This window comes from Cyprinodon variegatus, unplaced genomic scaffold, assembly GCF_000732505.1.
Source record: "Cyprinodon variegatus isolate N-32 unplaced genomic scaffold, C_variegatus-1.0 Scaffold232, whole genome shotgun sequence".
Classification (NCBI taxonomy): Eukaryota; Metazoa; Chordata; class Actinopteri; order Cyprinodontiformes; family Cyprinodontidae; genus Cyprinodon; species Cyprinodon variegatus.
Genome location: NW_015150685.1, coordinates 478 through 23,076, shown reverse-complemented (window position 1 = coordinate 23,076; position 22,599 = coordinate 478). Strand labels below are relative to the sequence as shown.

At 38.0% G+C, this 22,599-nt stretch overlaps 2 protein-coding genes across 9 annotated transcripts; both read right to left on the bottom strand.

The window, feature by feature from the left end:
• Positions 1 to 1,260: 1,260 nt before the first annotated feature.
• LOC107088889 (chromosome unknown open reading frame, human C2orf42) lies at positions 1,261 to 10,859 on the bottom strand. Of its 8 annotated transcripts, none has more exons than XM_015381354.1 (9): positions 10,763 to 10,859; positions 7,791 to 8,881; positions 6,684 to 6,791; positions 6,456 to 6,536; positions 6,204 to 6,308; positions 4,703 to 4,810; positions 3,657 to 3,757; positions 2,610 to 2,772; positions 1,261 to 2,493 (listed from the first exon to the last, which is right to left on the bottom strand). In XM_015381354.1, exons 2-9 carry the CDS (start codon positions 8,830 to 8,832, stop codon positions 2,264 to 2,266), a joined length of 1,938 nt encoding a protein of 645 aa, XP_015236840.1. In that variant the 5' UTR covers positions 8,833 to 8,881; positions 10,763 to 10,859; the 3' UTR covers positions 1,261 to 2,263. The 8 variants fall into 8 exon arrangements, with proteins under 8 accessions (XP_015236840.1, XP_015236839.1, XP_015236834.1 ...); XM_015381353.1 differs by having other exon boundaries at positions 10,728 to 10,852; XM_015381348.1 differs by having other exon boundaries at positions 10,732 to 10,843.
• Positions 10,860 to 14,640: 3,781 nt separating this feature from the next.
• Positions 14,641 to 21,983, bottom strand: LOC107088917. The gene is made up of 9 exons (XM_015381381.1): positions 21,907 to 21,983; positions 19,543 to 19,630; positions 18,500 to 18,575; positions 18,304 to 18,409; positions 18,099 to 18,197; positions 17,940 to 18,024; positions 17,693 to 17,819; positions 17,440 to 17,588; positions 14,641 to 15,086 (listed from the first exon to the last, which is right to left on the bottom strand). The coding sequence occupies exons 3-9, from the start codon at positions 18,551 to 18,553 to the stop codon at positions 14,948 to 14,950; spliced, it is 759 nt and encodes a 252-aa protein (XP_015236867.1). The 5' UTR covers positions 18,554 to 18,575; positions 19,543 to 19,630; positions 21,907 to 21,983; the 3' UTR covers positions 14,641 to 14,947.
• Between the last annotated feature and the right edge of the window lie 616 nt (positions 21,984 to 22,599).

The following is a 22,599-nucleotide window of genomic DNA, read 5'->3' as shown; positions in this document are numbered from 1 at the left end:
CTTTTGAATGGTAGTGTATATACAGTAAATGTAATTTTTGTTTTTCTCATGCGTTTTAGTAAAAAAAAAATGTTCCTTTAAACACATCTACTTAAAAATTTCCATATTTTCTTTAATTTAATTTCAAATTTATAAATTCACTGGGTAATAAAGAGATGAAATTCAAGAATGTTTTTTTTTTTCTCCCCTTTATTTCATTTAATTTTTTTTTTTTTTTTACTGACCTTAAAAAGCCATTGAACAGCTGTGGAAAACAAAGAGAAGCTTTTTTTTTTTGTCTCAGGAGCAGCCGTGGAGGACGTACAGCAGATCCTCGTGTTTTCACTTTGACTGTATTACACACTCTTTATAGAAAGTGGAATAAAAGCTTCCAGTTAAAAGATCATAGTCAGTTTCTGACTAATAAAAAAATCTTATTTATATCCAAATAAGAAAATATGATTCAATTGTTTGTGTGATTGTGAAAATGAATTTTCCAACAAGCCTTGGGCTGCAGCATTGTGATAAATAATAACCTCCAACAGAGCTTTTTCAAACAGCTTATTATTAATTTTGTTAGTAAAAGCTCACCTCGCCTTTTAAACTGCCAACAAAGCTGGCAAAAATTTTTTTTGATATTGATGCTAACATACTGTGGACAGAAAACAGTGTTCACCAATCTGATGTTTAAAAAATTAGACTACAAATTAGATTATAAAGCTTCTTCAAACTGCCTTTAATTATAATTTGACTTATTCTATTTATTCTGTGCTAACGTCTTAGAGAGAACTTCATTGTGCAGACTCAGAAAAATACTTCTCTTAATTAATGTTTTGATATAGAAGAAGGTTTTAACAGATTGAGGACAGAAGTTTGCAAAGACAAAACAATTTACAGATGTTCTTTATCATCCTCTCTTCTTTCTTTTTAACATCTTAAACAGGCAGACTGTCAGATATAAACACTATGATGTTGCAATTCACCACCTGCAGCCCAGCAACGGCTGCAAATTATGAAGTGCAAAAAAAAAAAAACAGATGAAACAAAACAGCTCCCAATTCTTCCTCTGACTCCGCTCTCTGGTTTGTGTCAGATTGGTTTTTCCGTCCAGCTTTTGCCACGTTTGTTTTGATAAGAGAACTAAAAGTAAGATGAGGGAAATCGAAGGGAGAGAAATAAATCAGTTTGATCTGCTGTTTGGAGGAGTTGAGGTCTGGTTAAAGGGGCTCCCAACCTGGATCCACACGTTTTCACAGCATTTACTTTAAGTCCTCTACACATTGTGTGTATATGTGAAAAGAAGCAACTAAATGTGTTTCCAAACCATCATTTCCAAGGTCAGCATGACGGCCTAATTACAGCTCATTTTGACAAACTGACCGGCAGGATTTATTCTTCTTACAGACAGATTTAAGCTCAGGAAAACTTCAGATGTCCTTTTAGCATGGTCTTCACCAGAAAGCAGCTTTTGCAGCGTTTTACAGAGATTTTAAAGAAAGGGATTTGTCAGGAAGGAAGACAAAAAAAGACGCACAGCATCACTCAGAGACCAGGGGAATCTGTTATTGGTTATTGCAGATATGCTGGATGACTCTCCAAAAACTAGCTCACCTGATAGGTCACCAACAGCAGCTGGAAACAACTGGATATGATTTCAACAAGGGGGGAGTTATAGACCAAGTTTACCGGAGTGGAAGGCGTGTTTTTTTTTTTTCAGGGCATAAAGTAAAAAAATAAGACAATACTTCATCATTCCGTATATTAAAGTCATAGGGAAATAATATTTAAATGTCAAGTTATTCTAGCTTGAACATGTATATAAATGTACTCTTTATCAGACGATATTGTCCCAAAATTTAGAAAATGTCTATTTAAAAGAAAAAATCCTGTCCTTTTTTCCGTTATCTTATGTCGATCCCTTCCTAGAACCGCCCGTGTGAATCCTAATTATTTGCTCAATAAGAAATTATTAAAACCTAAAGTTTCAAATTCAAAGTTAGAAAAAGTTTTACTTTTATTGTATTGTTTTGTTTTTTTCCAATAATTCACCCAAGATGTTTGTGCCAGAAAATCATCTCTAGATTCTGTTCATCAGTGAAGTTTTTTTTTTTTCCATCTGAGAAAGAAGCACAGTCAGTGATGCTGGAAACACAGAGCTTCAGTCCTCTGACCACTGATGCTGCCTGGTAGCTTCTGTCTCCGCACTCTGCATAGATTCATTGGAAGGGAACATAGATTTCTGCGCGGGGCCCGTCGTATTATCTAGTTATTGAATGTCCTGCTGTTATAGAACAACTTGAAGAATCTCAACGTCCTTTAGCGCTTTGTTCTGAGAACAGTCAGACTTTCTGCGAGCTTTCTTCTCCGCTTTTTCCTGACACTCTGATTGGCCGCTCTGCTGGTGGCCGAACTCAAAGCTGATCCTGAGCTCTCCCATCTGGCAGCGCGGCAGAACGTCAGGGATCCACTGGATCACGAAGGGGCTGGACTCCTTCTGGTCCCCAGAGTTTGGTCCTGGCAACGAACAAAGGAAGTGGAGAATTTTTTTTTTTTAAACAAGCAGAAAAAAAGCATTTTCTGTCGGGAATTTAAAACAAAATAAGAGAACGGAAATAAAGGGAGACACGTACCGACTTTGAGGAAAGTGCGGTGCTCCATTGGTCGTATGGCCTGGGGACGGTCCGACCTGCACCCGTCTGTCAATTCCCGCTCAGGCGGCGACTCAGGGAGGTTAAAGTGAGAGTAAGAGCCGTCCAGATTCTTGACAAAACTCTGAGTGACTTCTAATGGAAGCTGTTGGACAGATCATTAGATCTTAGGCTGCTGATTGGAAAATGGCGGCTAACAGCTTTGAATAAATAAGAGAAAAAGCCAATTATGAATAAAATAGTGTTTCTTTTTGTTGCGAGTGAAGACGTTTTGTGAATGGAAACTTTTTAAAAAAATGTTTATTTAATTTTGAAGAAAATTGTATTTAATTTTGAAAAAAATTGTATTTAATTTTGAAAAAAATGTAACTTTAAAAAAACTTTTCATAAAAAAAAAGTGGGGTTTGAAATAACGTTGCTGCTTTTATTTTATTTAAATCCTTTTTTCTGGTTTCTTTTTTTCCAATTTTATTTTTATCACAAACAAAACATACTGATTTTATGTTTTAAATTTATTTTATTAATTTTCTTTCACAGGTTTTACATTTTGAAGTTATACTTTTTTTTATTTCTGTTCCAGAATGAGTTTTATAAATTACACATTCTCTTCACTTGCAGCACAATAGAAACGCTCTTGACCAATAAGACGTTGTTGCTAACGTCCATCCAGACCAATAGAAATGCGTCTTCGCTCAGGAGAAGCATTTCTAAAAGATATGAAGAAAGTTTGATCTGACTGCAAGTCATAAAACTCAATATGAAAACTGAAATTTGAAGAGAAAAAAGTAAAAGATGTAAAATATTTAAAAAAAAACTGCAAAATTACACGCAAAACCTTTTTTTATTATAATTTTTCTTAAAATTTCATTTCTTGATTCCTTTTTTTTCCATATTTCCATTTACAAACATGTTCTTTGCTTGCAGCACTAATGAAACCAAATTTACCGCATAAATAATCTACATAATATTTAATGTTTTGTATAAAGTTCCAGGAAGTGTTTTCACTTGTTTTTGGTCTTTAGAACATACCTCAGGCGTGTCGAAAATCTGTTTGACATGCTGCAGGTTGGTGATGTGCCAGGTGTACTTGGTGAAATAGCCCAGAGGAGCCTCGTTTTTCCTCACAGATGCTGAACTCCACAGAGACAGAACATTTAAAAAAAGTTTAATCATCAATTTTTGAAAAGATTGCCATTTCTTTCCCCCCTCAGCCCCTCTCTAGTCAGTACTCGCTATAAACCTCCTTCTCTAGGGGCTGCAGAAGCTAATCTTTTGGGGTGTTTCTCTTTCTGCTTTTCACATCGAAAGATATAGTTTTTTTTTTTGTTTTTGTTTTTTTTTAAAGATATAGTTTTAAAAGAAATATAAAACTCAACAGATGTATTTCAGAGTCTTGCTAAAGATTCTAAAATGGATTAAGGCCTGGACTTTGACTAGGTCATTCCAACTGTTGTGTTACAGATTTAGTTGCATATTTAGGGTAATTTACCACCCGGCCTAAACTGAAGTCTAATGCATGCTGATAAAGGCTCCCCACAGCATGATGCTGCCACTACTGTCCTCCACAGTGAAGACAGAATTCATATACTAAAACTTGCTTCTCTGTTGTATAAAATTGAATTAAAATACATCCATCCATTTTTTATCATGCTTTATCCCTGCTGGAGTCGCGAGGGGTGCTGGTGCCTATCTCCAGCTGTCTACGGGCGAGAGATGAGGCCCACAGGGCAACACAGAGACAAACAACCATTCACACACACACTGACACCTAAGGAGAATTTACAGAAGCCAATTATCCTAACAGTGGACTGTTGGAGGAATACCCAGAAAGAACCTATGGATGCACAGGGAGAACATGCAAACTCCTTGCAAAAAGACCCCGGGCCAGGAATCGAACCCGGAACCTGAGCAGCCCCTAAAAATTGCATTAAAATATCTCACTTAAATTTTTAATTTGTGCAAAAAAGTGTAAACGAGCGCTATAGGCATAAATACTTTGGTAAAGCACTGTACAGTAGCCCTACACAGCAGCTTTATGTACAGTGTTTCTGTTCAATATGGTAAAAAAAACTCACTTGTCGTGAAATTGGGCAGTCTTCTCTTCTTGGATCCCAGCGACAGCCGCTGCTGTAGAGCGTTGAAGAACTCCTGGGGGATCTGGTAGACTAGTGGATGTGGTTTACCTAACAATAAGAGATGAATGCAAAACCATAACTAAACCACACCTTAAAAGGGTCTCTAGGTCTTTAAACAAAGCTCGACCCTTTCACCTCATTTTTGTAAAATACTTGATTTCAATATGCTAAAAATGTGGGTTTAAGGTATCATTCAATCTAAATTAAACATTAGATTAACTTTAGGCAATAAAATCTAGACTTTCAGAATAAATATTTCTATTATTACAAAAATAAATCTTCGACGACCTAAACCATGTTAAATGTTTGTTTACACCGCCCTCTAGTGGATGCACATGCCAGGTACACTGGTATAAACCAGCACAGTATGGGTCTAAATGGAAAACAAATTAAACTTAGAGATATTTTCATTAGATTTTAACATTAATGCCATCAAATCCTGTTGGTTTATTACTTGCTTATCTATAAAACCTGAGACACAACGTGGGAATAAAGAAATTATAAAGAAAACTAAATCTTTCTAAGGTTGACACACTTCAGTCACAAAAGTGATTATCACAGATCAGTAAAAAGAAGCACAACATTGTGAAATGGAAGGAATTTTCCTTACATGTCACAACTCTTAGAATGAAATATTTCTTTGCATTTTTCTCACTCGATCTTGAACTTCTCTTTATTGTTTTCGCTGGAAGGTGCTAACTGGCTTAGCCTCAGTATGCTACATCCTCGTTGACCTGCTGTCCACATGGTCAGAATCTCACCTCCTTTGTTATTGTGAATATAAATAAAGCAGATATGATATTATTAACATTTACTAATAAACTGAGCAAAAAATAAACACGGAAATAAAGAATACACAAGCAGGATGCAGTAATCTTTCAGAAAATGTATGTAACCAGAGAGAGATACTGGCATATAATGAATTTTAAAAAATCAAATAATGACCAGGCACCTTTAAGTCCATTGAATGTTGAGGCTTTCTCAACATTACACGTCACTTCATGGTGTTTTTAGAGTGAAATATTTCCATGTAGAGCTGGAATGTTCTGCTTGAGGTAGTTTAAAAAGAATTCAGAAGACGGATCCTTCACTGGTTCTACATTGAAAGCATTGTCACACCCTGTGTGGTGCGACACTACCTCATGGCGCTCTGATAAAATAGACTCAATACATCTGCCAGTGTGTATCAGGCCCACTGTCATGTAGTATCGGCTGCTTTTCTGCAGTCTCATAAGTCTGTAATAATACAAACCACATGTTTCAGGCTGTTTAAATTAAAATATATATAATTTTCCTTCTTTTACTTCAAAATATGTTTGTCTGTCTATCCCATTAGTTCTCATGGATGCATTAAATTTGTGTTCGCAATCTGATTCAAGGGGTATGAATGTGGAATACTGCAACATTGCTAATCATGAAAGGTGTTTCATGCAAATGTTACCATCTAACTGGTAGTGCATCGTCTGATGGATCCTCTCAGTCACACTGGCTAGCCACGGCTGGAAGCCCATCGTCACTGTGCGCTCATCAACAACCTGAGCGCCGCCTGAGGAGGACGAATCACATGTTAAATCATCGACGGTCTGATTGGCAGCTCATTAGTGGAGAGAATTCAATGGAAGGAGGGGAAAGATTGGGATGGGAAAAGACAGGAAACAGGAAAACATAGGCAGAGAGGAGAGACAGGCAGCACCTGCAGGTTTCCTCTGACCGGCTTTCCTCGCGCCGGAGGCCGGCACTCCGTCTTTCCAGCACTCTGCAGAGGGAGGGGCTGCTGAGAGGAGCATCAGAGTGGTGGAGGTAAGAAAGGACAGGTTTAGAAAGAGGAAAAGACAGAGAGAAGGCAGGACAGCAGGAGGTTCAGACCAGGATCAACCAGGCTTCAATGCTTTATGTCAGATAGTTTAAAAAGTGAAAATACCACCAGAGGCAGGTTCATCCAAACGCTGCTTCTTCGCTTTATGCTGGGCGTTGATGGAGTCTGCCTGCTGCAGAGGTTTGGTTTCACCGACAGCGTTCTGCTGCTCACCTGAGGAGAGAAAGACAAACTCTTTAAAATTAGCTGTAATCTCAACATACTTCACACGAAATAAGAACCAAGGTTTTTGCAGGTGCTTAACCTCCATATGAAAATTAGAAAAATTGACTTTAAACCTGATGAAAAATACCCCATATTAGAAAATACGTTTTTGTTGAATATAAGGAAAAATATGCATTTTCAACATCAATTAAAGATTTCATAATTTAGACTTTATGCCTTAAATTAGTGAGTCTGCAGCAGGTTAATCCATAACTTCCTGTTTCCCTGCAATACAAATATTACAGCGTGAAAAATAACATTTTTCAGACAGATTTGATCATTTAATGCTTATCAAATCTGGATCCTACAATAACACCAAATTTGAAACCTGATTTAATACAAAATAAAGTATATTTGTTAATTTGTGATGTTTTTATTTTGTTCCTGGAGGTAAAACATTAGGAGATTCGGTGCTCTGCGTGATGCTACATCAGATCCAGTTTTCAAACACACACAAGGACACATCTGGTCTGTTCTAGATCTATGAAGATCTAGAAGCCAAAATTAACCACTGAATGGACCTTTGTCATTTTCTTATGTTTAGTTAACCTTTAAACTTTAATTTAGTTAAAAAAAAAAAAACAATAACATGAACAAAACTTTAGCTTGAGGTGTAACATTTCATAGAAAACAGACAAAAACTTTCATCTACCCATTTATCATTTAGATTACAGAATGTAGAAAATAAATCATTAAAGCAAACCTTTTTACTAGTTTTTTATTTTTAAGGAAAATCTTATTCTGACCTGAAAATAAAATAATTCTCCAGGCATTTCCTGAATCCTTTTTCTTTAGCGTTTTCTTACCAACTTCATATATTTGATCAAATCAAGTTAGACTAAGTCTAACTTAAATTAAGACTGTCATTGTGAGATTATGCTAAAGTTGAATTTATTCCAGGACCTTTCTTAATGCTAATCACTGCAGGCAGAAGGGGAGATTCTGTACCTTTTGAGGTGTAGTTGATGAACGCTGCAAACTCTGCAGCCAGCTTTTCGTTGCTTGAGAAGGCGCAAACGCAGGCGTAGAAATGAAGGCAGGGTAGGGATGTGGCTGGGCTCGGAGGAGGAGGAGGAGGAGGGAGCGAGGCGGCTCCGTTCACGCCGGGTTTGACTCTCCCTGCGCTCACCTGGCAGGTACAATGAAAGACCTTCTTGTTGCTCTTTAGTGTGTCCACCTGAGCCACGGTGAGGTGCAGCAGGCCCAGAGGATGCTGCGAGTCTGTGTGGCACTTCACCACCAGGGTGTCTTTGGAGACCCGCTGCACCAGAGGTCCGGGGGACTCTGTGGCCAGCCTCCACAGCTCCTCCCTGGCTTGGATGGACGCCTGCAAAGCCTCCAGGACGGAGCTCTTAAAGGTGAGGGGCGTAGCGCGGCTCCTGCAGTCTATGGCCTGTTTAATATGGATGCAGAGGCTGTTGGAGGACTGCTCACCTGATGCTGAATTGGACTCGCGCCTGTTTGACCTCTCACCCTGTCTGCAGGAGGGCAGGAAGCAGCGGCCGAGGTTGATGCGGGTGAGCAGGGTGGCTCCATCCCCGGTCGCTATGGCCGTGTCTGTGGGGACCAGCTCCACAAATCCCCACTGAGTGCTTCCTCTTCCTCTGTGGCACACCGAAAACACCTGGGCACCTCCTCCCGCTTCCTGCTCTTTCCCACAACTCGCCTCCTCGCTGTCAGTTATCACCCTCACCACCTCCACCGCGCCTCTCTTGCTGCTTTTACATCCTGCAGAAGCATCTCTGAGCCTAACGCCGCAGGCTGCGTTCTTGCAGCTGAGCCCGCGGGTCCCGTTGTAGACGCCGCACTGAGGACACTTGCGAATGCCCCGCAGGGTTGCCCTCCCCAGGTTGGAGAGAAAGGCAGGGGTGGTGGCCGAGGACTTCCTGCTTTCGCGCTGCTTTGCAGCTAAAGTGGTCTGACCGGGAGGAATCTGAGGGGAGGAGGACGAGATATTTCCTGAAGAGGACGAGGTCACCTCTCTGTCCATTCTGAGACTTCTAACAGAAGACTTCAGCTGCACAACAGATGAATCATGCCTTGAAAACAAGAAAAAGGTTTTAATGTTGAGATAAGAGAAACATCAGTCTCTAATATCAAACTGCCTTTAGCTAGTTTGTCTCGCATGTTCATCATCATTTTGTTACGATAATCAGGAAAACTGTAACCTAAAGACATTTTGGTTGTCATATAGACTGCCATAAAGCAACTTATTCATTCATTTCATTGTTTTGCTTTCTACTTCTGTAAAAGTAAATCCCTTTATTGTCACACAACGTGGAAATTCACTTTTTTTGTTTTGTTTTTTAAACAGTGTACTGTCTGGTGATGTGGCAATAATAATAATTGTCTTGATGCCAAAAAAGGGCCCAACAGATTTTACTTTTACACGTGGAGCAGCGAGGCTATCGCCATCGTGTTCCGCTTGATTCATGCATATAAATTGCTTTATTATAATTCATGCAGGGAGTATTACAGATTATATAGACACTGCAATGTAAAGGAAAGGAAAAACAGAAAAAAAGGAGAAAAGATAAAAAAAAAAGGGAGGAAATTCAGTCTCTGCATTTAACCCCTCCCCTTGGGGAGCAGTGGGCTGCCATTGTGTGGCGCCCAGGGAGCAGTGTCGGGGTTAAGGCTCTTGCTCAGGAACCAGAAGTGCAGGCTGTGGGGATCGAACCGGATACTTGCAGCCTTCTCAGAGCACAAGAGCACTGCTCTAACCAGTAGATCAACACTCCCTTTTTGCCTATTCTTAATTAAAAGGTGTTTATTTTTTATTTTTAGAGCGATACAATACATCATTTACCATTTTAGATTTAAGTTTTTGATATCAAAGCTGATCAGGACAATATGAATGTAATATTTACATTAAAACTTCAGACGTTAATCAGTTATGGTATCTGTAGTTTTGGACTGCAACCGATTACCTTGTTGCTTCGATTAATCTGTGGATTAGATTTTCAATGAATAATTGGTTAGCAAAACATTCCTTAAAGAGGATTTTTATTTTTTGTTTATTTATTTATTTATTTATTTTTACATAAATTAAACTAAAGGACAAAACATATTTACAAACAAATGTTTCTATGTTTTTTTTTTGTTTGTTTGTTTTGCAATTTTGGTATAATTACTGCTCTGAGTGAGTCGTTCTGTCAGCTATAGGCATCTTTTAGACCCTCTGTATTCCAATTAACAATTAATTACTTGACGATTATTTCAATAATCAATTAATCACGATTAATTGTTTTAGCCGCACCGTAGTTGAAGAGAAACCTTATAAATCTAATAGTTAGAAAGAGAGAAATTATATAACATTTAAGTAGCCTGAGGTTAGACTACAGAGGTAAATCTCTCCAATGTGAGATCAGTAAAGTTAAATTATTATTATTAGTAGTATTATAACCAGTCAGTCACCAGTGACTGGCTAATTACTAGTGGTGAAATACTATGGAAAGCCATTAACTGGAAAACTTCAAACAGAAATATTAATGGTTTTTACCAGGAGAGGAAAATTAGGCATATTAGCACAGAATATTAAAGGAAAATTAAAAGATATGTCAAGTAATGTTACTTTACAAATGAAAATCTTCAATTCTAGTGCCTTTTTTTGTTTGTTTTGTTAAAATTACCTTGAATTGATTAATTATATCTATATTTATCAGGTCCTTACTGTAGTACTTCTTTTGACGTCATCAATCCAAATACACACAGAGAACAACAGAGAACAACGAACACTTTTAAAAACTTTGTATCATAAAATAAATGACTAAATGACAATACGTCCTTCCATCTTCAGCTCCGTGTTCCGAGTGCTTTACGTGTAATAAGCATATTCATGATGCTACATGAACTTTTTTTTTGCAACCATACGGTCTACCTTACCTACATCTGTGTGAATATTGAAAAAAAGCTCTAACCGCCTCTAATCCGCCTCTGTTTGGTCGGATTCAGCTTCGCTCTGGCCTCCTAGAACGCCTCGAACGTCGCCATTCCTCCTTACATCCAAACACCCGCATTGCGCCTGTAACGGCCCTTCCTATTGGACGGAGCCTGTCACGTGGGAGAAAGGACAGGGGCGTGCCGTTTGGGCCCGTGGAATCATGGTATATGTAGTTTATTCAAGATAAAAGGCGGAGAGTTGCTAAACCTTTAAATGCGTTTTTCTTTTGAGTTGTCGCGTTTTAATAAAAAAAAGAAAAGTCCAGAGACAGTATCTCACGTTTCCTATATGTAATGATCTTAAATATAAACCAAAATGGTACTGAAAAAGTTAACTGATTTTTAAATTGTATGATATAAAAAACAAAAGTCAGAATTTAGACTTTAATTTCAGGATTCTGACTTTATTTCTCAGAATTCTGACTTTTTTTCTCAGAATTCTTACTTTATTTCTCAGAATTCTGACTTTAATCTCAGACACGTAAATAAACTGAATTGAATTTAATATTAGCAGTGCGAAGATGGCCTGCTACACATTCAAATTATTTTGGGGGAATCACATCATTAATTGTTTCCTATTATATTGCAACTAACCGCATGACAAAATACTATGGGAGCAGAAAAAAATACATTGTCAAACACATTTACTGCATCATCTTCAAATTTAAAGCTTTTTTTTCCTTACACTTCGATACAAATTTTTTTGTTAAATCTATATCTGAATATTATAGCTATATTTTCTTTAGCAATTTCTATATGACTGTTGCATATTGATCATAAATCTAATATATAATCAAATAAGTCTGGATGATAAGCCCATTAACCATGCCCTTTTGGGCCACAGGAACACCAATAAAAGGGCATTCCTTTGAAGGACTCCACCCACCTCTCCTCATTCCCTCTGCCCTGCTGCATCTGTGTCCACACAATGAGCTCTTAGAGCCTTTTGTCCTGCTGTTGCCATAGTGAATCACATTATCTGTTGTGAAATGGAAAAGTAGGGAATATGCTGGTGAAGATTCTCAGTCATCCAGGGCATAGTTATTCAGAAAAAAATGAAAATAATACAGAGTAGGGAAGAGAGGGGTAAAAGTACACAGAGCATCTGCTTACATTTTAGGACAGGATGTCAGTTCTTTCTGAATTTAAATGCTCTTGAATTGAGAAAGTTGGGTCAGACAGGCTATGAAATAATAATTTAAAAAAAATTATGACATGGTTTTAAGATTGATTCAAAGCAAAACAGTTAAAACTTGTTTTTCTATACGCTACTACGTTTATTAGATTTTTTTATTTTTAACTAAATAAAAAAAAAAAAAAAAGATTGTTATACAAAAGAGTGTCTTCAGTAAGAAGCTTCTCCTGATCCAGCGCCAGCCCGACTACAACAGAAGATCTTTCCTGCCTACAGTTATTAGTGCAATATTTCATTTTCCTTTGGGATTAATAATATATTTTTGAATTGATGAAAACATGCTGGATCCCTGTAATCTTAGATTACATTTAGACAAATGTAATCCTAACTACTACTTCGCAAGTCAACTACTGTGTAGTGCTCCCTTAGCTGTCTACTATGCAGATACTTTTATAAACATATTTCATGACATTACAACTTTAGAGCTTTTTTGTACTATAAACAATCTTTTTTATATTTTCATATGTTCATCTTTAATGGAATCTTGCTTTAACTCTGCCCTCTGTTCTCTATAATCTACTGAAACCAGAATACTTTATTAAAACCAGTCAAAGTCTATCCCAATAAACTTAAACTGTCCTGCAAACCATGTCGTCCTTTTCCGATTTCAAACTTTTCCATCTCTGCCCAATGGCAGCTTATGAAATCATCTGTAAAATGTCCACTTTTTAAGCACCAAATATTGATGGATGAAAGTTCATCAAAGCAGCGAAAGGCATCAAAAAGGATATGCAACAAACCTTATTGTCCCATGGAGATCTGTTTAAATATGGAAAACCTTCCAGTTCACACAGCACGGTAGCGTTACATATGATTGCACTGAAAAATGTTTAGTTACCAGTGGATACTTGCACAAATCTATCTAGACACTCAAACCATTTCTTTTAGAAGGGCTGTGTGCAAAAAAGAACTACAAACACCAAACATCTCCGCTGGGCTATGAGGAAGTATGCATTGCAGGTTCCCTGCTCTAAACCTTAAATGTACAACTAACGATCATCTAATAACTAGACTAAATTCTTATTTATTTTTTTTATTCCACTTATAGGGAGGCAAACTGTAAATAAATAACTGCTGGGTGGAAAATGACTGCTGTTTCCAAAGAAGAGAAGCAAACAGAGTAAATGGGAGCTGTTATAAACATCAGCTTTTTTAATGGGACAAAGCAAAAAAAAACAAAAAAAAAAACACAAACCATGTTACTGATGTATGAACAGAACTTCTCTTCTCAAAACGTAGGCTGAAAACATTCATAGGCACTGCCTACTCATTTTCTTTTTTTGGTTAAATTAAAAATAACTCAACTTTATAAGGCAACAAAATGGATTTTTTTTCCCCCCAATTTCTATTGACATAACTGTAGACAAGCTGCAAAAAATCTGAGGTCTAGAAGTAGGGTTCTTAATCTATAAAAACAACCACTACAATGGTGTAAAACAATAATTTAAATTATAAAGTTGTTTCTTTTCTTGAATCTAAAGACTTCTGCATTACATAGCAATGCTGCTTGTCCTCCAGTCTGCTGGACGAGTGAAATGTTGCTCTTCTTCTACTGCATACGGACCAGAACTGGACAGAGATGCTACTTTCAACCAGCCGCCCGGGATCAGTTTCCCCCAACCAGGAGCAAGCACGCATTCTCATTGAACATGTCTTTATACAGATTTAGTACAATTTAACAGACTGGTTGGCTATTTACATATAACAGGCTTCCAAATAAAATAGCAGATAAAGTGGAATGCAAAAAAAAAAAAAAAAAATTAAAATTTGAGTACTTCAAATTTTGTGAAAACTATACGTTTTGTGCAATCTTTGTCTGCCTGTACACAAGATAAGAGTGGCAGTAATCCCTGCAATTGTTTTGAGATATACTAATTAAAAGAAAATCAGCCACTTAAAGTTGTCCAAACAAAACATACAAGGGTCTTGAATGTACATGATTAGATGGCATCGCTTTAACAATTCTTCAGTCCTGAAATGAAACAAAAAAAATGCAAAAGCTCTTTATACAATGTCAGCATTTTAGGTTGACCAGAACAAAAAAAAAAAAAATGGAAATAAAAACACCTTTCTCTAGCAGTTTTGTAGCAAACCCTCTGAAAAAGAGGAAAGAAATAAAATAGCATAATAGTCCTTCTGGGTTTTGGGGTAGATGACGGGGACGTTTCTCGGTGAATAAAAGCATCAGTTCATGCACACACACACAAACACACACTTCTTATCCACGGGTGAGTTTTCGCCGTCTGTTCCGTCCGGTCCAGGAAATAAAGGAGCACTGGTGTTTTCTTGTTCCGATTGTTTAGCTGTAACCCATCCCCTCCCCCAACCTGTTAACCACTACAGTTGGTTAGAATACCTTGAGCACACCCTGAGAACCCACTTCTGCTGCTTCACTACAGTGATGAGTGGACAGAGCAACGATGAGATCGACAAGCTTCAACGCAGAAGAAAGGATCAGCTAGTCGGTACGTGAAGTGGCTGTGTTGCAATACTGGAGATTACTGAGTGGAAGCGTTTGTTGCCTGTCCTCCGTGGTTGATTGGTAGATAGTGAGAAAATTCTGCCCTTCATGTTTTTGGCATTTAGGGGCTGAAACAGGAACGTTTCCTTTTTAGCTTCAATTCACTTAACACTCGTTTTGCTTTTAAACCAAACTTTCTGTAAGGAATATCTTGACAGATTTCTTTTTTTTTTCTGGCCATGAAGACACCAAGCCATTAGAACAGGCCTAGGAATGCAATGTGCATTAGCAGTGGCTTTGTCAGTGTTTGCATGTGTATCATCCTTCAACCTGTGTATTTGGGCAGTGGGTGAGACTTTGGGCTGGTTTAAAAAGAAAAAAAAAATGGCAGACCAGCTTCATTAACAGACAATTTGTGATGTGAAAGTCAGAGCACATCTGGTGCACTCCTTTCCCCAGCAGAGTATAATCCTTGTGTCCTTGGACGCTAAGAGGGGGCTGCTGTGATCAGTGGGTGGGGTATCCAGTGGTGCTCATGCCTGCCTGGTTGGTTAGCATTGTCCCGTTGACTCCCTGGCCAGCCTCCACCATGCCTCCGTTGCTCACAGCGCCCACGCCCGTCCATCCAGCTCCAGCATGTAAATGGCTAAAAGGGAGAAAAGAGTTTTCCAACGTTACAAAACAATATTCTGACCCATGGGTCACAACTGGCCAAGACTCCAAATTTACTGCTTTTATTTTGAAGGCAATCTGCACCCCTTTCTAGAAAAGCGAATTTAAGCGGAGTGCCTCAGTGAGCAGAAAACTGAAATCGATGAAAATTAATCTAAGAAATAAGACGGTTTAAATGGTTTGCTCAGTTTTTTATTTTAACTATGATTTAGAACATTGATGTTATCAGCTAAAAGGTCATTTTTACCTAAATGTTTCAGAGAAATACTTCCAGGATGAACTGCAGCACCCTGTGGCTGCAGGTGGGTTATAGTAAATTTCACTTACATCTTAATCTGAAACCAGTTCTAATCCACCTCAGCAAAGTTGAGAAAATCTTTACTTTATATTTCCTCACACCATCTTTTTTGCAGTTAAAACAAGTTTGTAATTTTCCACTGATATTGTTAAATGATTTTCAATAAAACAAAATTGGAGCATTGAAGATTTTCCAGCTATAAATGGAATCAATAATGACTACAAAAGTGCAAACAGTTCACCCCTAGAATAAATATTCTCCCATTTAAAATAGTATGACTGTCTTTAAAATGTTGTACAAATTATAAAATCAATATGTTAACTGGTAATTTTAACATACGTTTTACGTATACATTGGTTGACATTTTTAAGTTTCAGTTGCAAATATGTAATAACTATACTCCATCCAGCCATTTTCTTTCACGAAATCCAGGGCTGGGTCATGGAGGCAGCAGTCTAAGCAGAGAAGCCCAGACTTCCCAATCCACCTCCTCCAGCTGTTCTGGGGGGACCCCGAGGCGACGCCAGGCCAGCTCAGAAACATAGTCCCTCCAGCGTGTCCTGGGCCTTCCATGAGGCCTCCTACCAACAGGACATGCCTGGAACACCTCCAGAGGGAGGCGACCAGGAGGCATCCGGAATAGATACCCGAACCACCTCAGCTGGCTCCTTTCGACATGGAGGAGCAACGACTCTACTCCGAGCTCCTCCTGGGTAGCTAACTATACTAACCACTAACTATACTATTGGAACATATAATCAAATATACAATAAAAAAATAATCAGACAATGATTTGGCCCTTATCTGTCAATATGTTCCTAATTTAAACAAAAATGCATTAGCACATGAAAAATGCGTCACTGGAGCCTTAACTGCTAAATGTAGATATCAAACATATAATCCCATTTTAAGATTAAACACTTTTATCTCTGCCGATGCCAAAATGCAAGAAAATGCAAAGGAGCATTTGCATTTGCAGATATGTCAAACAGACATTACTGCTGTCTTGTAGGCAGGGAGGCTGCAGCATGCTGAAGACACTGAGCCAAGTTATCTGGAATTTCTCCTTGGTAAAATTAGCAGCACCCAAGCTTGGAGTGCAACCAGACATTCTTCATCCTAGCAGCACAGGAATACCTTTAGCTGTTGAATCTTTAAAGGGCAAAGTGGAACAACTTTAAGGTGGCTTCTTGAAAACAAAAACAAAGAAAAAATTTTTTATGGTTTGTAAATTAATATATTTTTATCTTGATACTAACTTTGTTAAAAGCCCAGTTTTAGATCAGAATACATTGTGAAAAGGTTCAGGAAATGAAGTTCTGTTGAACAAGTTTGTAATCTAAATTGAAAAGCTTCATAATTAACCAGTTTTATTTTATATTTCTGCTACTTGCTTGTTGTTTAAAATAATCTAGATCATGAAAAACTCATTCAAATTTAAACTTTGAATCTCAAACCAACCAAAGCCTAGTGTGTTCCCTCCAGACAGAAACACACAGGCTGGATGCTGCTCTAAAATAGAAACATAAGTAAATGGATAAACAAATACAAATAGATTAAATTTGGCTTCAATGTTTTTCTAAGAATCCAAATCTCTTGAATAAAAGCCAGTGAATTCATTATTTACTTCTATTGTGCTCATTTTGAAGTGCAATAATGCAGAACACGTTTTGCAGTACTTTAAGGGATTTAGGAGAATAAAAAATGTCTTTGTTTTTGCAGAGACAAATTGATTGGGCTAAAAAAAAACAAATATGTAAAAAGCCCATTCCTAAGACTCACAGAGCTTCAGAACCTTCCTGCTTTTCATGTTTAAGCTTCTGTTTTATATCAACTTATACTTCATATCCTGTCTCAGACCTGAAAAAGAAAATTCAGCCAGAGCAAATTTGTTTGTAGGGTTTCATGGTCAAGATGTTAAAAAGAATTTGATTTAACTCATTAGGCTGCCTTCTTTAGACCATTGAAATCTGCCTTTCAGTAAGAAGCAGTGCTGTTTATTTCGGATTGGTGTAATGTTTCCACTCACTTGTAGCCCTGCTGATCCCAGGCCTGCCCATAGACGCCATAGCTTGGCACCTGCCATCCATTGGGCACGTACTGACCGATCTGCTGTGTGTTGCTGTACCACTGCCCCCACTGATTGTAAGGTTGGGCAGCGAAGCTCAAGGTGTTCTGCTAAAATACAAAAACGTGCATTGAGGAGACACATCTAATTATTTATTATTACATAAATGATAGATTTTACAGGGAAGGAATTGTCATACCTGTGCCATCTGTACCTGCTGAATGGGACCCTGTACGATATCTGTTGTTTCCTTCCCCCAGTAACACTTCACAATGTTGCCCTCTATGGAAGTGCCATTAACAGAAACTATGGCATGAGCTGCTGCTTCGTGGGAGTTAAACCTGGGAGAAGAAAAGATCTGAAACATTATCCTTCCTAATCAAGTTATCCTAAAAAGATAACTCATCTGACAGGTAGATGAGGTTTCCCCCTAAAACAGGCAGATCTAAAAGTCAGGTTACCTCACAAAGGAGTAGCCTTTCTCTGGGAAAACACGGATTTCCATTATTTGGCCAAAAGGTGAGAAAGTCTGTCTCATTAATTGCTCTGTGAATAAAAAGAGAAAGTGTGAATAGTGCTCAGTGCTTGTAAGACTGTGCCTTGGTTACACTGTTCCTCACCTGTGAGACCTTGTGTGACTCCCCCGCAGTAGACAGTACAGTTACTGAGGCTGGATTGGTTTAACACCTCATCAAAGGAGAGCTGTTTGCTACTGGCTGCTAAAAAAAAAGACAAATATGAAGATTTTGATTAAGAATATTTATTAAACTACAAAATAATAAAACATGGCTGACAAAAAACAAAGGTTGACCAGTACTAACTTACTTTCATTCGTTGTTTTAGGAGCAGGCTTCCTCGTGGCCCAGTTGGTCCTGATCTGTCGGCCTCCCAACCACTGCCCTCCCATTTGCTGGATGGCGTTTTCTGCATCCTAAACGTGAAAATAGAAGAAATGTCCCAACAAGAACCTGAAAATATGTTCTGTATCATTACAAGTTATGTCACTTAGAGCTAAACGTACCCATTTGTTGAAGAAGGAGACAAACCCGTAGCCTTTAGATTTACCTGTGGCCATGTCTTTCACGACACGACAGTCCCTGAAGGTAAACAAACACATTTAGACGCAGTTAAAAAGTAACTGGTTACACTCTGAAATTACTGACATAGTAGCTCGACTTACACTACCCTTTTGAAACGTGCCGAGATCGGTCCGAGCACGGTAACTGAGATAACTATTGAGTGTAAATGCTATGCACAACTGAACCGGACCGCGCTGTACACTAAACTGGTACTAGATCAATAGTAGGGCTTGGCGCAGGTCAGTTCGGACCCAGTTCTCAGTTAACAAAGAGCGCATGAGCAGCCTCTGTAGTCATGAAATATTAGACAAAAAATACTAGCTTACCTACCGTGCCACACGATTTCTAGTGATGGTTCTGCTTAGCAGTGTGATGAACCTCAACGTCTGTTGTTGTTTCCTGCGTCTGTAAGCCCTGATTAGACCGTCATGTACCGTATCCACTTCCTAAAACTTACTGTCAAGTAAATTCACCAAAGGCTGCCTTCGCCTCACTCTGCGCACACTTCCTGAATGTTACAAGCGCCGCCATATTGAATTGCTTGTTTACATCTAGAGAGTACCATAGATCGTCACTAGGAGGCGAGGAACCATGCTAGTGTGGCGTGTAAATGTTCGTAAGGCACTGAACTCAGCGCTGTTAACTGATACAAGCTCGGCACGGATCGGTTTTCGGAGGATAGTGTAAATGGAGCTAGAATGCCATTCTGGTAAATCAAAATGTCGCTATAAGACATTTCTCAACATGAGGAACATAGATAATCTTTTTTCAGACTGGTATTGTTCCTAAATTTAATATGAAAAGTTTTTTGAAAGACGAATTTAAACTTATGAGGACAAAGAGTGTAATAAAAAAAATTAAAAATGAAAAAAACACTTTATTTCTATTTTTTAGCTAAAATTGCACATCAGGAGCATGTGCAGTAGAAAAAGTTGAGGAAAAGAAAGATGGCCTGCTGGAGAAGCACCAATGAAAATAAACTTACGATATTTTTCCAAATGGAGCGAAAGCTGCTTTTATGTCATCTGTGGTGATTTCTGGACTCAGGTCTCCAACAAAAACATGGAAGTGACCTAAAAAAAAAAATAAAACATTGTAAAAATATGAATTTGTAGATTTATTATTTCAGAAACAAATGAAGGCTACAACAGTTTCTAAAATATGCACAGTCTTGCATAGTCTTAACCCTGAACTTATGATTTCTACAAAGATATGGATTTATGTTCAGAGCAGAGGCCCCCAAATTGGGGGTGAGGGCCCCCCCAGGGAGTCACAAGACACCAACTGTGGGGTCAAAAGATGGTTTTCACTATCACTGTGAGGTCATCCCCGATGGCATACAGAAAGCCAAAATATATGCGGAAATACGCAATTTTCCATCAAATAAATTAAAGTAACTTTCATTTATTTATCATACATTGGATTTAACTACTACACATACCACAAAATTATAAAATGCACAATTTGTTTACTTATCTAACATATAATTAAAATATTAGATATACTATTAAATTATTAATTAAATGATAAAAATTAAATGACATATTAGATCATTTGTTGTATAACATTTAGATATACCATGACCAAATAACATTTAATGAAATGCACAATAATTAAATTGCCCATTTATTTGATTTCAAAATTCCTAAAATAAATTTTCTTTTTTTGAAATACCTACCATTTATAATTTTATAAATAAATAGTGAAATAGCACTATGTATTTTTAGGGTGTCGCCAGTCTGTGGGGCAGTTATTTTTGGGGTCACAGGTTGAAATGTTTAGGGCGACCTGGTTTAGTGTCATTATTCCACTCAAAGTCTTAAGGTCTTTGCATTAACTGGTATTTTCCCAGCTCTGCATGCGACTCCATCTGTAGAAAAAAATCCTACCAGAAGGATTTAACCTCCCTTTCCTTTAACAGTAACATTGTTCACTAGTTTTCCGAAACAGACTTGTAGAACGCACCACTAACAACTGTCCACTGAAAAGATATTCCCCATCAAGACGATGGATCTCTGCAGCTCCTCCTTTAATTCCTTCCATATTTAACCTGCCTGCTCGTTCATACAGATGGCCAGGTGGTAGTAGAGTTGCATTTAAGCAATATTTTTTCCAATATCAGATGATTAACTAAATAATGCTCTGTGCCATGTTCTCTTTTTCTCCCAATCTTTCTCCCTGACCATTCTGCTGTGTTCCTCAGTCTTCATGACACATTAATGTTCTAAACAAACCACTAAACTCTTCACAAGATATTTTTATTCAAACAAAGATTTAACCTACCCAAGAGGATTCCTTTGATTAGGCAACTCTCACTGGTAAATTGATCTGAGCATCAGTAAATTAATGTAAACACCAAGCACATATGCAAATAAATATATATATATATATATATATAAAAAAAAAAACATGATGGGAATTGAAAACCGATTCCTGTTCAGAACCAGTTCCGTGTTTTCCAATTCAATGGCACCGTTTGGCAGCTTGTTTAAGGATTGTCTCAATGATTCCAGGCAGCACCAGAGCCAAGAGCTCTGGGCAGTATGACTTACGTCACGTTTTTTTACGTAAGTTACGCACATGGCATTCAGTTAGCAAGTATGACGTGACCAGGCTAGAAAAGCAAAACAAAAGCGGTCAAAGTGATAGAAAGTTGGGTTTCATTTTAAGGAAGAGAAATATGGCAACAAGGCCCTCTGCAATCATTGCAAAGTGGCAATAACATCCGTGGGAGGAAATACATCCAACATGCAGAAACACCTGCGCACACAACATGGCATACATTTTAACGAATGCTGTGTTTTTGATGCTTCCGGACAGAAGCTAAAGTTAAGACCAACATGGAAGGCAAATCTGGTGGTAAGTAGCTAGTTTTATATCCCTGGCTGTGCTTAATGTGGTTCCTAGTACATCATATGCCATTTCTGGAAATAAACCAATTTCCTTCCTCTCTTTGGGGTTATTAAACATGCTACATAGTTCCTCTGCAGTTCAAGGAGCGAGAGAAAGGTGACGCTTTTTTATTCAAATAAGGCAGAGCTGAGTTTATTTCCCGAAATTGTACAGTAATGCTTTTTCATTAAATGGATGCCTTCTCCATTAGATTGAGATGACTGTGACGAGACGGGTAGCCTGGCTAGCTCAGAGGCTGGCAGCTCCCGTTCACTACCTTCAGAAATAGAATGTCCCAGGCAAAGGTAGACGAATGTCACCGTGAACTTACCAAGTTCATTGTTTCACAGAATGGAGAAGTGAATCAGAATCGTGAAAGTTTTATCAATTCCCAACCCTAGACACACGACTCTCCGTTTCTCAAACAGATAAGACATTCATGGAACAAATTACTTACTACTTGTGTCTTTCTTCTGGCTCGTTGGGGTTGTGGCCCAGTTAACCTTCACCTCCTGCAAGAAACACAGATGCAAAGCAGGGAAGACGAGAAGGTGAGAAATGAAGCTACCTTCACATGAAAGGAGGTTTTTTTTTCTTTGATTAGAGGGTGGGGGGGGAATCACACACCAGTTTTACTTTTGTTTTTATTTGTGACTGAGAAGTTCTGATTAAGATGGCCTCTGAAAGCCACAGAAATGCTTTAACCACCAACACAAACTAATCTTTATCTAATTTTACATAAACCTCAGCATTAGTCAAGACATTTATATAAACAGTGGAGAACATGAAGGGATATTAAGACTTCACCTTTATAATGAGGAACATTTCATTTTCAGGCTAGTAATTTGGAGTAAAACTGTAGGAAGTAAGGTCCAAATAACAAGGGACTTACAAACAAGTGATTTTTACGAACTTGTTATACTCCTCAAATGGTCCTTCAATACCTGTTGAGGATAAAATATTTTCAACTGAAAGTATTTTTTTTTCTTAAAAAGGTGCTCTTATGTGGATTCTACGTGGAAATAACTGCAAAGAACACAAAGCATTAAAGATATAGGGGCACAGAAGAGCAGTGATTAAAGTAGATCAACATGTCAAATGTTGTATAAGAACAAAACAGGGCCACATTAAAGTCAATTAATTCATAAAA

What these genes read in the sequence shown, in the direction of transcription:
- LOC107088889 (XM_015381348.1), bottom strand. An exon ending in CGGTCAGAGGAAACCTGCAG is followed by an intron (nt 6,309 to 6,455) that starts GTGCTGCCTGTC and finishes CGTCCTCCTCAG; the next exon opens with GCGGCGCTCAGGTTGTTGAT. An exon ending in GATGCACTACCAGTTAGATG is followed by an intron (nt 4,811 to 6,203) that starts GTAACATTTGCA and finishes TCTTATTGTTAG; the next exon opens with GTAAACCACATCCACTAGTC.
- LOC107088917 (XM_015381381.1), bottom strand. Translation starts at nt 18,553, where the DNA reads ATGGCCACAGGTAAATCTAAAGGCTACGGGTTTGTCTCCTTCTTCAAC. An exon ending in TCTCCTTCTTCAACAAATGG is followed by an intron (nt 18,410 to 18,499) that starts GTACGTTTAGCT and finishes TTTCACGTTTAG; the next exon opens with GATGCAGAAAACGCCATCCA. An exon ending in TACAGGGTCCCATTCAGCAG is followed by an intron (nt 17,589 to 17,692) that starts GTACAGATGGCA and finishes TTTGTATTTTAG; the next exon opens with CAGAACACCTTGAGCTTCGC.